Source organism: Rhynchophorus ferrugineus, unplaced genomic scaffold, assembly GCF_030347505.1.
Source record: "Rhynchophorus ferrugineus isolate W39M unplaced genomic scaffold, kcgeb_rfMv2 rfM10, whole genome shotgun sequence".
In the NCBI taxonomy this organism is placed as follows: Eukaryota; Metazoa; Arthropoda; class Insecta; order Coleoptera; family Curculionidae; genus Rhynchophorus; species Rhynchophorus ferrugineus.
The window spans coordinates 1,068,151-1,081,126 of record NW_027472589.1 but is presented as its reverse complement, the minus strand read 5'-3'; the positions used below and the strand labels follow the sequence as shown (position 1 = coordinate 1,081,126).

Here is a 12,976-nt window from a genome sequence, read left to right as displayed (position 1 = left end):
GGGACTTTCCAATTGACCTGTTATAATTTAAAAAATTACAAGAGAAAATTTCAAACGTTCTACTCACTCTGATTTCCTTCATACGGATACTGTATATAACGGGGTTCGCCAGCATCTTCAGGATCACCAATATGTTGTCCAGCAGTCTTACGATCATGATTAGTGTCTTGTGGTTGCAGTTAACGGCCACCAGCTCCTCGCCCTCGATGTAACAACCGGCGGTACAAGCCAGCGTGTAAAATAGCAGCGCCGGCGCCCAACCAATGAAGCAAGAACCCAGAATCAGCAGCGTGGTGTAGATGGCCCTGACGTTACCCTCTAGCTGCTTCCTCTCCCTCGATATTTTCTGACTGGGCTTTCCTGCAAAAGCCGTGATAACGCGGGATGATTCTTTTCTGTTTACGCGTTACCTTTTATGCGGGTGCTTCCTATTCGAGACAAGTTGTTCCATCTGCTCTGTTGCTGTTTGACCACTACGAGGATGTGAGTATAGCAAACCACCATGATCAAGATGGGAACGAAAAACAGCGACGAGAAAGTGATTCTGAAGTCGAACGTTTGCATAAAACTGAAAAAAAAGAATAATAATTTTTAAACATTTATCGTTAGTCTCGCTAAAACTCGAAAACTACTTGGCCGATTAGACTAATTTTGGTTTTTTAATATTTGTAAAAGTCCAGGGAAGGGTTACATGCGAACGAAATATAGTATATTTGCGACAAAACAAGGAAAAATAACAAATCCTTTTCTCAAACTAAGTGGCACTATCGCTGTCATAAAGAATCGACATTTTTGTTGGTTATCAACTAAAAATGTTGAATACTTAATAAAACTACTGCTCACTATTATCAAGCCGCGATTAGAATAAATAATGTACTAAATATTGATGATAATATCTCGGCATTGACCGTTAATACTTTACCATGGTTTATAGTTCATACAAATATAAGTATTTTTTGTTATATCGAATAAATAAAGTGAAAATGAAGTGAAAAATAATGATATATATGTCAAATGCGATATAACTATATACTAATGGTTATTTCGGATCATATTCTAACAGCGCTTGAGTAAGGACGAGAGTAAAAGGACCCTGGCGTGCGTACCGATTGGCTAGAACCTTCTCATGCGCATTTATTCTAAACTAACTTGACTTATTTCATATCCACACGTTGTTGTTTTCGAGAGCTGTGGTTAGGAAGTAATTTTTAGGTTAATTTTGTGTTGATAAATGTTTATTAGAATTGAGGGGGGAAGTGTCAAAGAGAAGACGAGGTATCTGACGTGCTAACGTGATTGGAATGAATCAGTCTTTGCCCAGATGTTGCTCTATTAAGGGTAATTACCATAAACGGTATTTTGTATTTTATATTAACAAACAGTTTCGGCATTGCGTATGCTGTAACATATAACAACATTACTAAATTAATTTAATTAATTTCTGCTTGTTGTTGCGGCAGAACCCACTGTAATAGTAAGGCTAATTTACACGTGTATAAACTGATTTATGGTCTATAGTGGAGGATTGAGGGAGGTAGTATTGATTTTGCTTGTAATTGCACAATTTATTTTCCAATCTTTTCTCAAGTTGTATATCTTCATAATGCTGTTAATTCTTAGTTATTTAACACTTTACCAGAGCCTAAATTTCATCAAAGTTCGCGTTCCTGATGACAAGATGATTATTTATCCCAATATAGTCACCTGCCATACGATTACGATACAGGAAATTAATTAAAATTTTGTACTTACCATCCTCATCAATCAAAATCGGCTTGATAACGAAATTATTTTAGTGATACTTTATGGTCGGTTTTTGGTATGATGTGAATTTACCTCTAATAACCTCTAATTTTAGATCTTTCTAAGCGCCTTATATATAATTAGAGCTTATTTCAGCTTACACAAGTAAGAGAAGACCACTTGTTTATCTTAAAAACAAATATTAGAGTAGAATTCGAAATAACATTATATCTCGAATTCTTATTTTTTTTTATTAATTACAACTTACATTATATATGTTTAGTACAATATTTATATACAAGTTAATTAATCATTACTGTTCTGGTGTACTTGCATCAAAATACAAGCAAAGGAAGTACGAGAATAATAGATCATTGTGTTTCCCAAATTAAAATAACACTAAACTACTTAAGCTAATGTTAAGAATCTTATACACTATACAAGTTGCTGCGGTTCGGTTCCCTTCAATCTTCTGATTTTCTGCATGGTGTCCAGTTTTGTTTCCACATTGCTGTGATTTATCAATCTTATTCAATATCTTAACGCGAAATATTGGATCAGTTCGTAAATCTATTTGATTTTCAGGTGACCGTGCAGCTCTTTGTTGATTACACAGTGATAAGTATTGGTAATTAATTGTAGAACGTTGTTTGGGATGCATTTGATTAGTAGTTGGTTTGTTGATGTTTTAGTGCAACCTCATATTTGCATGCCATAGATCCAAATTGGCTTTATTTTTAATTGATAAACCAGTCTCTTTGTTTTTTGGTCAAGTTGAGAGTATCTTCCGACTAACCAGTACAGTTGCTTGACTTTGAGTCTAATCTGCTTTGCTTTTTGTCTAATATGATGATTCCAATTTAACTTACCATCGAGATGTATGTCGAGGTATTTAAGTAATTCTGCTTGTGGAATCGGGCATCCATCAAGCGATATAACCAGGTTTTTGTCATTTCGCCGCAATGCAAAATTAACATGGGAAGATTTGTAGTTTTTAAATTGTGTTTTCCAGTCTTTAGTTCATTTGTAGATCTTGTTGACTGCTACTTGTACTTTTTCTATATCCTTAGGTACAGACATATCTATTGTCATAATTGTGTCGTCGACAGATGTTCCAAGCATTGTTTCTTTTGTTGTTGGGTTATCAGCAGCGTACAGCAGATACAGGAGTTGTCCCAAGACTGGGAAACTATATCCGAAATAGGTTTAAGTCAATTAATTCATTTTAATTAGAATTTATATTATCACAAAACTTTCCGCAAATGTGATTTACTCGATACATATTTAGACGTTTTCAGCGCATTGAAAAAAAAACGATTTGTTCACTTCTCGATGAAATGACACTGAAAACAAAAGCCACATGAAGTTGTTTACAAATCTATCCGATACTACTTAATGCATACTTCCACCATCTGCTGTAAATACTTTTCGGGTATTTTTCTAATAGATAGTTTCAAAACTGTTGAAGCTAAATGAAATAGAGCTATTTTTGAAGAAATAGTCAAGGGGATAAAGTAATAATTAGTTAATATCGATCATATCGATGCAGGTATCTGATATAAAAGACTACATAACAAAAATATAGAAAACAAATGAGGACACCTGTCAAATCGGTTAGTCTCATCAGTCATTTCAGGTCGTTCGACTAACCAGTCATCCATATCACCAATCAAATTGTTGATATCTTGCATTCATTCAAATCTATTGATTCTGTAACAAACCAAGACGACCACCGACTATACAACTGAATACCTAATAAATTGTTGAACTTAATAAATTCTAAATATAGTTTAGTTAATATACACTCATTGACTATTAAGCAATACACGTTTTACCATATATTGTCTAGACAATTTTCCACACAACTGGCCTTGGTTTACTTTTTTACACAACTAATATATTTCAGCTTTTTATAAATTGTTCTCCGATATCTCTCGGGAACTGTTAGTTTTCTGTTATACATTTGTACAATTTATTATCTTATTTAACTGAGAATTATCTCGATAGTTTGCTATGTTGTTTGCACAATATCATCAGGAATACATCAAAACACGGTTTGTGTTTATTTGAACTAGATAACGGATATTGCTTATTATTAATTAATCAATGTGTTATAACGAAGACCGTACTGACCTGGGGACATCGTCCAGGTTGTAGATGAAGCTGTTTAATAAGGAATTGTCGTTGTCGAAGCCGAGACACATGCAAATGATGGTCACTGTTGGGCATATCCACAGAAGCCAAATCACCGCTGCCACCTACAGGGGAAATGGTGTTGAATTTGGTTTAGTATTCTCGGAATCAGGAACTAATTCTTATCAGTGCCTTCTGTCGGTTTTTGTTTGATAGTTTTTAACTTATTTTAGATAGTACATATTGTGCTCTGTTAGTGGTTCAATTAATTTCAATAATGTATTTAATTGCCCAAAAAAAAATAGATAAAAATTATTTCCTGGTTCTAGATTTTACACTAATAACACAGTATGATGTTTACCTTCTTGCTGGTAACGATGGAGTTGTAGTGTAGAGGCTTCAAGATACCGATGTAGTGATTCACTGCCAGTGCCATCAAGTGCACCACCGTAATGACTGAAATATTAAGATTTGCTGACAAGAAGCTAGTTGTGTCCACAGTCAAAAACATGAAATATATAAGGAATAGGCAAAATAATATGAATACTGTGCAATATAGTACATCTTGTTGTATGTTGTTAACATTGTTTCCGAGCAAAAGCCTTTATAACGTTAGCCAACGCTTCCATTGCCAAGTTCATCCATTGGAACATTCCGTTGGAAATTGTATTCTATCTCCAGTTAATTACAGTTAGTTACATATATATATATATATATATATATATATATATATATATATATAATAATAGTGTTATTCATGTTATTTTGTCAGATCAGGATCATTTTCAGTATACCGAGAGATCAGTCTAGTACTTTGACTGATTGAATTGACAAGTTCATCCATTGGAACATTCCGTTGGAAATTGTATTCTATCTCCAGTTAATTACAGTTAGTTACATTATATATATACATTATATATATATATATATATATATATATATATATATATATATATATATATATATATATATATATATATATATATATATATATATATATATATATATATATATATATATATATATATATATAATAAACTAGTTCTTGTCCATTCAATCGACAACAATTTTTGCTCTATATACAAACAAAAAACCTACCTATTCCACTAAGTCTCAATATCTCAACCACATTGAGGAACACTCCCATCTGTATTGGAACATAGACGTCTATGAAGATCAAGAGCCCGTATAGCGAAGAGCTGCAAGCGTCCGCAGCCGCCAGACTGAGGCTGATCTTCAGGTTTGGGGTCATGGAGCAGCGGATCCAGCAAGCGCTGGCGATCACTATCACGTTCACCAGCATCGATACCAAACAGCTGATGAGCAGGATGGGAATGACTACGTAAGATACGTAGTATTCCTCGGGAGTCTCCGTCGTATTTCCGCCACAGTAAATAAACAATGTTTCATTGGTTGTTTCATTAGACAGAACTGGAACATCTAAAAATATAGTTTTCAACACTTGGTTCTACCAAAGTTCGGAAAAACGAAATAGAACCGTGAAAAAAATTATATAGTATTATGTATGTAGAACTGTTTGTAGAGAGGGATGGTGATACGTCAAAGATAGTGCTGCTTACAGGGAAGAAAGAGGAGAGAAGTTGCTCAAGATAGAGAAAAGTCATTTCTGGACAAATATCCATAATAAATACAGAAATAATTACCGTAAAAACCATTTTTTTGCTGGTTTTATTTGAACATGTCTAGCTTTCTTTTAAAGAAATTGAAAACTGTTATTTTAACACTATCCAGTGCTTTTCGTTGTTTTCTTTGATTGTCTTGACATTGAAATTATGATAGCATAGTTTCTTGATCATGTAGATATTGTTGGTTTATGTATTTGTTGCAATTTATTTACTACAGGGAATTTTTATGTTAATTGCCATTATATTCTTAAAATATACATATTATTTACAAGAATTGGCAACATGATGAAACAAAATTATAGTATGCATGTCTTTAGGTGATTAAAATGAAAACCATAGTCTTAAGTCTTTTATCTTACTAGTCTAAAGAGTAAGGTTAAGGTCACGATCTTATAGGTAAAAGAATGATGACTAGGTTCTTTCTGTTACGCTACCCTGTATATTATTTGGGATATAACTGAGAATTTTTACCTGATGGGACGACTTCTGTGGTGAAAGTACCAGTTAACATGGTTTCCTGTAACAAAACGTCAAGTTATAGTATACCTTTTTAACAAGATGCAGAGATGTGGAATATCGAACTTTTTATAATTTTGTATTACTTTTTCTTAAAGGGATTTATTCAGAATATCAAAATTAGCTTTTTATTTAATGTGACGTCTGACGAACAGAGAACTTCTAAGAAAAATTGCTCTTGCTTAAAGACCGATCGTAATTGATACGGTAATTCTAAATGTCATTAAGATTTTTGTAAATTTTAATGGTATTAACTTCTGGTTCATTTAAACCGAATACTGAAGGTAATAAATACCACAAAAGTTAAAATTAATGCTCAGAGAATATTAACAATTATAAAATAGCTTCATAGAATTTTAATTTCTAGTTTATTGGTAAGTTGTTAATTTCCAAAGCAGTAGATAAACTATAGCCATAAAAGGTAAATTAAAGACGAGCTATCTGCGAGGGTGATTTCAAAAAATGGTATAAATAAGCAAAGAAAGATGCAATTTTATTTACAAATTTAGGTAAAGCAATTATTATTTCAATCGGCCTGGTGTATTTATTGATTTTGTAATATAACAGGTCAATTGAAAAGACCCCTATGGTAAAACAAATTTTTTGACAAAATTAGTCTTTTCAAGGGTGATACACTGATTATAGCGACCCGTCAACTTTTCGATACCATTTTTGTAGTACGATTCGTAGTTAGTTCAAAATAGGCCTCAGTTTCGGCAATCACCTATTCGTTCCAAGAAAATTTCTTCTCAGCGAGCATTCTTTTGAGATCTGAGAACAGGAAATAGTCGCTGGGGGCCAGATCTGGAGAATACGGTGGATGAGGAAGCAATTCGAAGCCTAATTCATTGATTTTTCCTATTTTTTTCACTGACTTGTGACACGGTGCATTATCTTGGTGAAGCAGCATTTTCTTTTTCTTCAAATGCGGTCGTTTTTCGGCGATTTCATTCTTCAAACGGTTCCTACGCTTTGGACCATCGTTTATCGTGTGCAGTCCACTAGGATGACTGTCGATTGGACTTCAGATTGAAATGGTGGAGCCATGTTTCATCCATTGTCACATATCGACGCAAAAACCCGGGTTTATTACGCTTGATTATCTTCAAACACTGTTAGGGCGGTACCCTCTTTACACAGAGCTTTCTCATACTCAAATATTCGTAAGTGATATGATGTACACGTAACAACCTCTTTTGGGCGTTCACTGCGTTCACCGTCTTCGATGCTCATTTTACCACGTCTAAACTTAGCATACCAATCCTTGAGAGTTGATTTTCTGGGGGCAGTGTCCGGAAGCTCGACATGAAGCAAAGTTTTTGCTTCAACTGTATTTTTTCCTTCAAAAAGCAATATTTTATCATCACTGCGAAATTCCTTTTTATCCATTTTTTTTCACAATAACAAAAGTTGCTTCACTCAAAATACTATAATTCACAAAGTAATGATCCGACAGCTGTCAAATTTCTACACGCATCTTTTGAGGGTTAGAGGATTCGAACCCGCGGCTATCGCAACAGTAGGAGGACCGTCCCATCGCCTTTACCACTGCTCCACCGAACCGTCTGATATTTTAATGTTTGAACTTTGCATAAATTATTTTGATTATCCTAGTTTAGAAAAATCCTTTATTAATTTAATGATTTTAAATACATTCCTTTAATAACTATTCCTAAATTGTAAAAAATAAATAACCTAAAATAAAGAAAGATCATGTATATTTATATTTGATGGTCTGAACAGTCTCTTGTTACAGTTCTGCAAATAACTCTCTTTCTAACTTCTCATATGTACTTTTGTTATAACGTTCAGTGGTGTAGTAATTTAAACTTATGAATACTTGGCTGATTATTGAAACTTGGAAATTAGATGTAATTAAATGGCATTTAAAAAAGTTTAGTGAGTGTTAATTCTTGAGGTAGTTATTTTAATGTTTTCTTATACAGACATTTATTATTTTGATTAATGTTATGTATTAAATTTAATAACATATAATTTTTAAATTATTCCCTTTACTCTGTTATAAAAGAAACATGATTAATTTAGTAAAATATGGTCGAACTACTATCACAGGGTGATCACTAGTTTGGTATAGTTTATAGTAACGTATAATGTTTTAATGAATGATGTTTTTAATTAATAGAGAGGATGATATTACCATCAGCTTGCTTTATAAACTTCGTCCCTTGTCAATCACAAGACGTTTCGCTTTCCATGTTAGAATAAACGAAGAAGAAAAAATCACGGCATCAAAACAACACGTTTCGCGCTAGAACTCCGGGAAAATTCCTCTTTACCGATCTGATAAACGCACACGAATAAGATCGGCGCGTGTTCGAAAATACAATAAATTACCGATAATAAATTGCGCAGATCTAGATCCCGACTGTATGTAAAACGTATTGAAAATTGAACGCGATCCAATACCTTATCGGGGATTTTCATCTTGCGGGGCGCGACTTCCCAAATTGAAATTAGAAAATCGCTTTTTTTTGTCCGGGTGGGCCACGTTATCGGGCCACGGTGGCTATTTATTCTCGAGAGATTGGTTCGGTGAGAATCAGGGCGGAATCGGCCGTTGTTGTTGATGAATGTTCCGCATTATCTTCGGGAGGTTTCATTCAATAGAATAAAATGATATTTTAAAGATGCCACCACGTGGTTTTACGTATTAAGGTTATTATAGTGATTGCCTACGAAAGTAAAAAATATGCTCAGCCTTATTCTTAGATGTAGCACAAGCCTTCGATAAGGTTTGGCATGAAGGCTTTGTTCATAAACTACAGAAAATATTACCAAAACGACACACTGAACTATTAAAATCATATATTGCAGCCAGAATGTTTAGAGTTAAATAACAAGAAACTTACTCTACAATAAAAGAAGCTAAAGCAGGTCTATCACAAGGAAGTTTACTGAGGCCAATGCTTTATCTACTCTACACTTGTGATATACCACAAATGAAGAATATTACGATGGCTACATTTGCTGATGATACTGCGATTATAGCTGTCGGAGAATAGTGACGAAGTCACACGAATATTACAACAAATAAGTGACAATATAAATAATTGGACACGAGCGTGTAAAATAAAAAATAACGAAAGTGTGCAGTTCACCTACAATCAGACCGTACAAGCACCAATAACATGAAATAATACTATCACTCCATATAGCAACAACACGAAATATCTCGGAATGAATCCTGATGCAAAACTTCGCTGGAAGGAACATGTAAAGAAGAAAAGAAAAGAACTGGAATTGAAATATAGGAAAATGTATTGGCTAATTGGAAGAAAACCACAAGGCAGTGAAGGCCTTTAACTTTCGAAACACCTTTTCTAAACCTTCTGAAGCGCTTTTTCACTGACGATTTTTCGTTTTTCCATTTGCCTGTCGTTCATTTGATGTGACATTTAAGGCTTCTGCCCTTTGTTTTAGGGTCTGATTTGGGCCTTCATTCACTATTTTTTGTAGTTTCGCGTCTTTAAACTATTTTAATCTACTAAAATGTTCTTGAACATCGAAATCATCACTTTGTGTCTGTTCTGTTTGTTGTTAATTTTTCTAACTAAATTTTATGAATTATCTGAATAGAATTTATCAGAATTCAATCTCTAATGTGAACAAAGAAATTTGTGCCACTTTCTATTGCAAAGTTTGTACAGATGATAAGCCACAGTATCAAAACTCTCCTGCAGGTGGGTATAGTTGGTGTAAGGGCCATATAACGGAATTTCTGGGAATGAAGGGTCAAAAGTGGCTTTCCATATTCTCTTCCCACTTGATATGAGCTCTAGGTGTGACTCTTTTAAGGTATTTCATTTTGGCTGCTTATCTCTCTTTGATACTCGAATGTTAGGATTGGGATATAAATTGTTTTGTAACTTCCGTTTTAGCTTTTGTTATTAATGCTTTCCCTTTTTCTGTATTTACGTCCTCAATTTGGATAATTATTACTTTTGGTTCTCCCATCACCATGACTTGAGATCACCTAGAAAGAATGATGTACCTTTTGAGGCTATTCATAAATGGACCCATTTTTTTATATATTCATCAGAAATGAAGCGCTGATCGGACAGGTCACGACTTATATATCGGAGCAAGGTCTGAAGAATACGGTGGATTGGGTAGCACTTCCCATTTTAATGTTTCCAGGTATTTTTTCACCGATTTTGTAAGGTGGTGGAACGTTTCCAGACCGAAGAATAACATTGTTATGTCTTTGCTAGTATTCCAGTCATTTTCAGCACAGTGCTAGGTCAGACGCATCAACTGTAGTGAATAGCGATCTCTATTGATAGTTTCATTAGGTTTTGGGAGATCATAGTATTGTTTGGCTGGTCAGAACGCTTTTTGCATTAGGTGCCAAAACCGTCACTTTTAAAACGTCGAAACCAGCATTCCCATATTGAAATCGATGAAGCATAGTTGCCAGAAGCTTCGCACAGCATTCGATGATGTTTAACCGCCTTTTCCTTCGAAATGAAGCAACAGTAAAACTTCCCGCACGTACTTTTCACTCGGTACAAATTCATTTCATTGCACTGAAAAAATGTTTTGTTAACATTTCAACGAAATGACACATACTGAGAGGTGAAGTCTGTCAGTGAGGCTTCAACATAACTCGATAAGATTTAATGCACAGTAACACCATCTGCTGAAAATCCTTTAAAATTATAAGTATAATAAGTATCACTACATAGTATAAAACAAAGTCGCCTTTTCTGTCCCTATATCCCTATGTGCGCTTAAATCTTTAAAACTACGCAACGGATTTTGATGCGATTTTTTTCAATAGATAGAGTGATTCAAGAGGAAGGTTTATATGTATAATACATGCATAATATACTAAGGCAACATTGCTAATTTTAGAGGTTTCTAACGTGATGTCGTAAATTAACCTATTTTTTAGGCTTATTTAGCAATTAGCAAAAACGCTGCCTAACCCTACGAGTTCAAAGTATCAAATTAATGTACTACAGTATTGTACACCATAAAAAGGTCTACAAAAAAGTCCGCGATGGTATATGTTTATCTTTTAGGGATAACCCACATTAACCATTTTTATTGTTTACTTTTTACGTGAGAAAATGGCTTATTTACGAAGCTATTTTAAGCAATACGGCATTAATCCTTATCGAATTAAGTACCTTAAATACAGTGTGCAATTAATATAGATCAATATGGTTCCTTACAGCATGTAAATTAAACAAATATTTTCGGAGATATTACAAATTTAAAATTTGCGTTTAAAAATGTGTAATGTAATAAAAATTGTATGAATTTAGATATTCCAAAGATAGCAGGAAATCTTCATAGTAAGTATAGGGGAAGAAGAATTGTTTTACTCCAAATTTAATGCGTGCAGGCCAAGGGCAGTAATGAATGAACCAAAAATACTGGATCGATTTTAATCATGTTTTCATTGAGTGACATAGGCATATATATTTTATGCCCGTGCAAAGTCGGAGCGGGCCGCTATGTTTTTATATACAACGTTCATATTTTTTCAGTAGTGTATTTAATTTAGTATCAGCATTGCACCCGTGCGAAGCCGGGGCAGGTCGCTAGTAACAGTATAATTTTTTGTAAATATAAGAAATTATATTTTACAAAAGCTCTTTTCCTTTGAAAGGAAACGACCAAAGCTTCAATTCCGTTCCAACAAAAACCAGCGAGAAAATGAGTCTGAAATAACACCAGCAACACCATAAATCGCTACAGCACAAATTGCTATTGAACCCAATCGGAAACCTCATCGCTTTCCTCCACACTCTCCCCGTCGTTTCGAAATTACAAAATTCTTTTCTAACCCTTCCCGCCGTTTCCAACCCGAGGCGTCGCCACCGTCGACTATGCCACTGACGCAACTTTTCCGTCTTCCGGAACATTTTCCTGAATCGGTGGAGTAGGAGAGCTCAGGACCGATTTCGTTGAAAAAAATCCCGTCGCTTCGTCCGTATATTGAGTGACATTTAAATGTATTAAATTCGACAAATATAAACCCCGTTTGTTTAGCGTTCCAGCGAGAGTTTCCAGCATACAACAAGCCGGTAATTAGCAGGAAACGTAGTAATTGTCTCGCTGCTACTGAATTCGGAAGAGAAAATGCCGAGAGAACAGGAAATGTATACTTTTAACAACTCCAGAAAGGATTTTCAGAGCTTAAACCCTTCAAAATATGGATATTAAGAGCATTTTTCAAAATCCAGTTAACTTAAACGGAAATATAGCTGTTTTACTGACGGCTTCTAAATCGGCTCTCGTAAGATTTTTCGTATTCTAAATTGTGTTTTTACTGTAATACTGTGATGGGCACATGATTAGAATAGTCGCAAAAATATTGATTTATAATGATAAAAGTTATAATGATAATAGTTAAACACTATTCAGAAGCGCTACGAAACACTGACGTCACTTACCGTTTCCTAACCATCATTTCCCCATTCCAACGTTTAAAATTTTTAGCGCTCTTCGATTATATTTCGATTATTTGTATTATTTTGCAGTTAAAAGCTCGGTTTTGTGCTACCTACCAAATTTTATCGATGGTAAACCTAGTGAAACATTTTATGATAATAATTTGAAGATACAGATGCAAATATATTTGACAGTGCTACTAGAATATCCATTTTACATGGTTGATAATAACCACAACACAAACAAGGTTTAAATTATACAGATATAATAATGGATTTTTCGTTTTCTTAACTTTTAGCAGTTTTGTGGAATGAAAAGGTAAATCCGGTATTCTCAAATTATTGTATCATTTTAATAATAGGCTTACAATTTTATAAGCATATTAAAATACAAAATCTTTCTTCTGATATGCCTTTCTTCGAAACGTTTGAAATTTACGTTTACCCTAACTCATAACGTATAACTTGAGTTTTTCACATTTTTCTTAACATGCTACCTCCACCATCCTTCCATTT

The 12,976-nt window shown here is 34.1% G+C and overlaps 1 protein-coding gene across 3 annotated transcripts in view; it reads right to left on the bottom strand.

Moving 5' to 3' along the window:
• LOC143203579 (uncharacterized) overlaps positions 1–12,976 on the bottom strand; it is a 91,637-nt gene that overhangs the window by 1,780 nt on the left and 76,881 nt on the right. For 2 of the 3 annotated variants that reach the window (XM_076415788.1, XM_076415789.1), the window contains exons 2-7: positions 5,994–6,039; positions 4,975–5,316; positions 4,238–4,332; positions 3,877–4,001; positions 411–568; positions 68–360 (exon numbers count right to left, since the gene is read on the bottom strand). In XM_076415788.1, coding sequence (XP_076271903.1) covers positions 68–360; positions 411–568; positions 3,877–4,001; positions 4,238–4,332; positions 4,975–5,316; positions 5,994–6,033 — 1,053 coding nt within the window. In that variant the 5' untranslated portion in view covers positions 6,034–6,039. Of the gene's footprint in view, positions 1–67; positions 361–410; positions 569–3,876; positions 4,002–4,237; positions 4,333–4,974; positions 5,317–5,993; positions 6,040–8,196; positions 8,338–12,976 lie in introns of those variants that run through there. The other variant, XM_076415787.1, reaches the window with a different exon arrangement.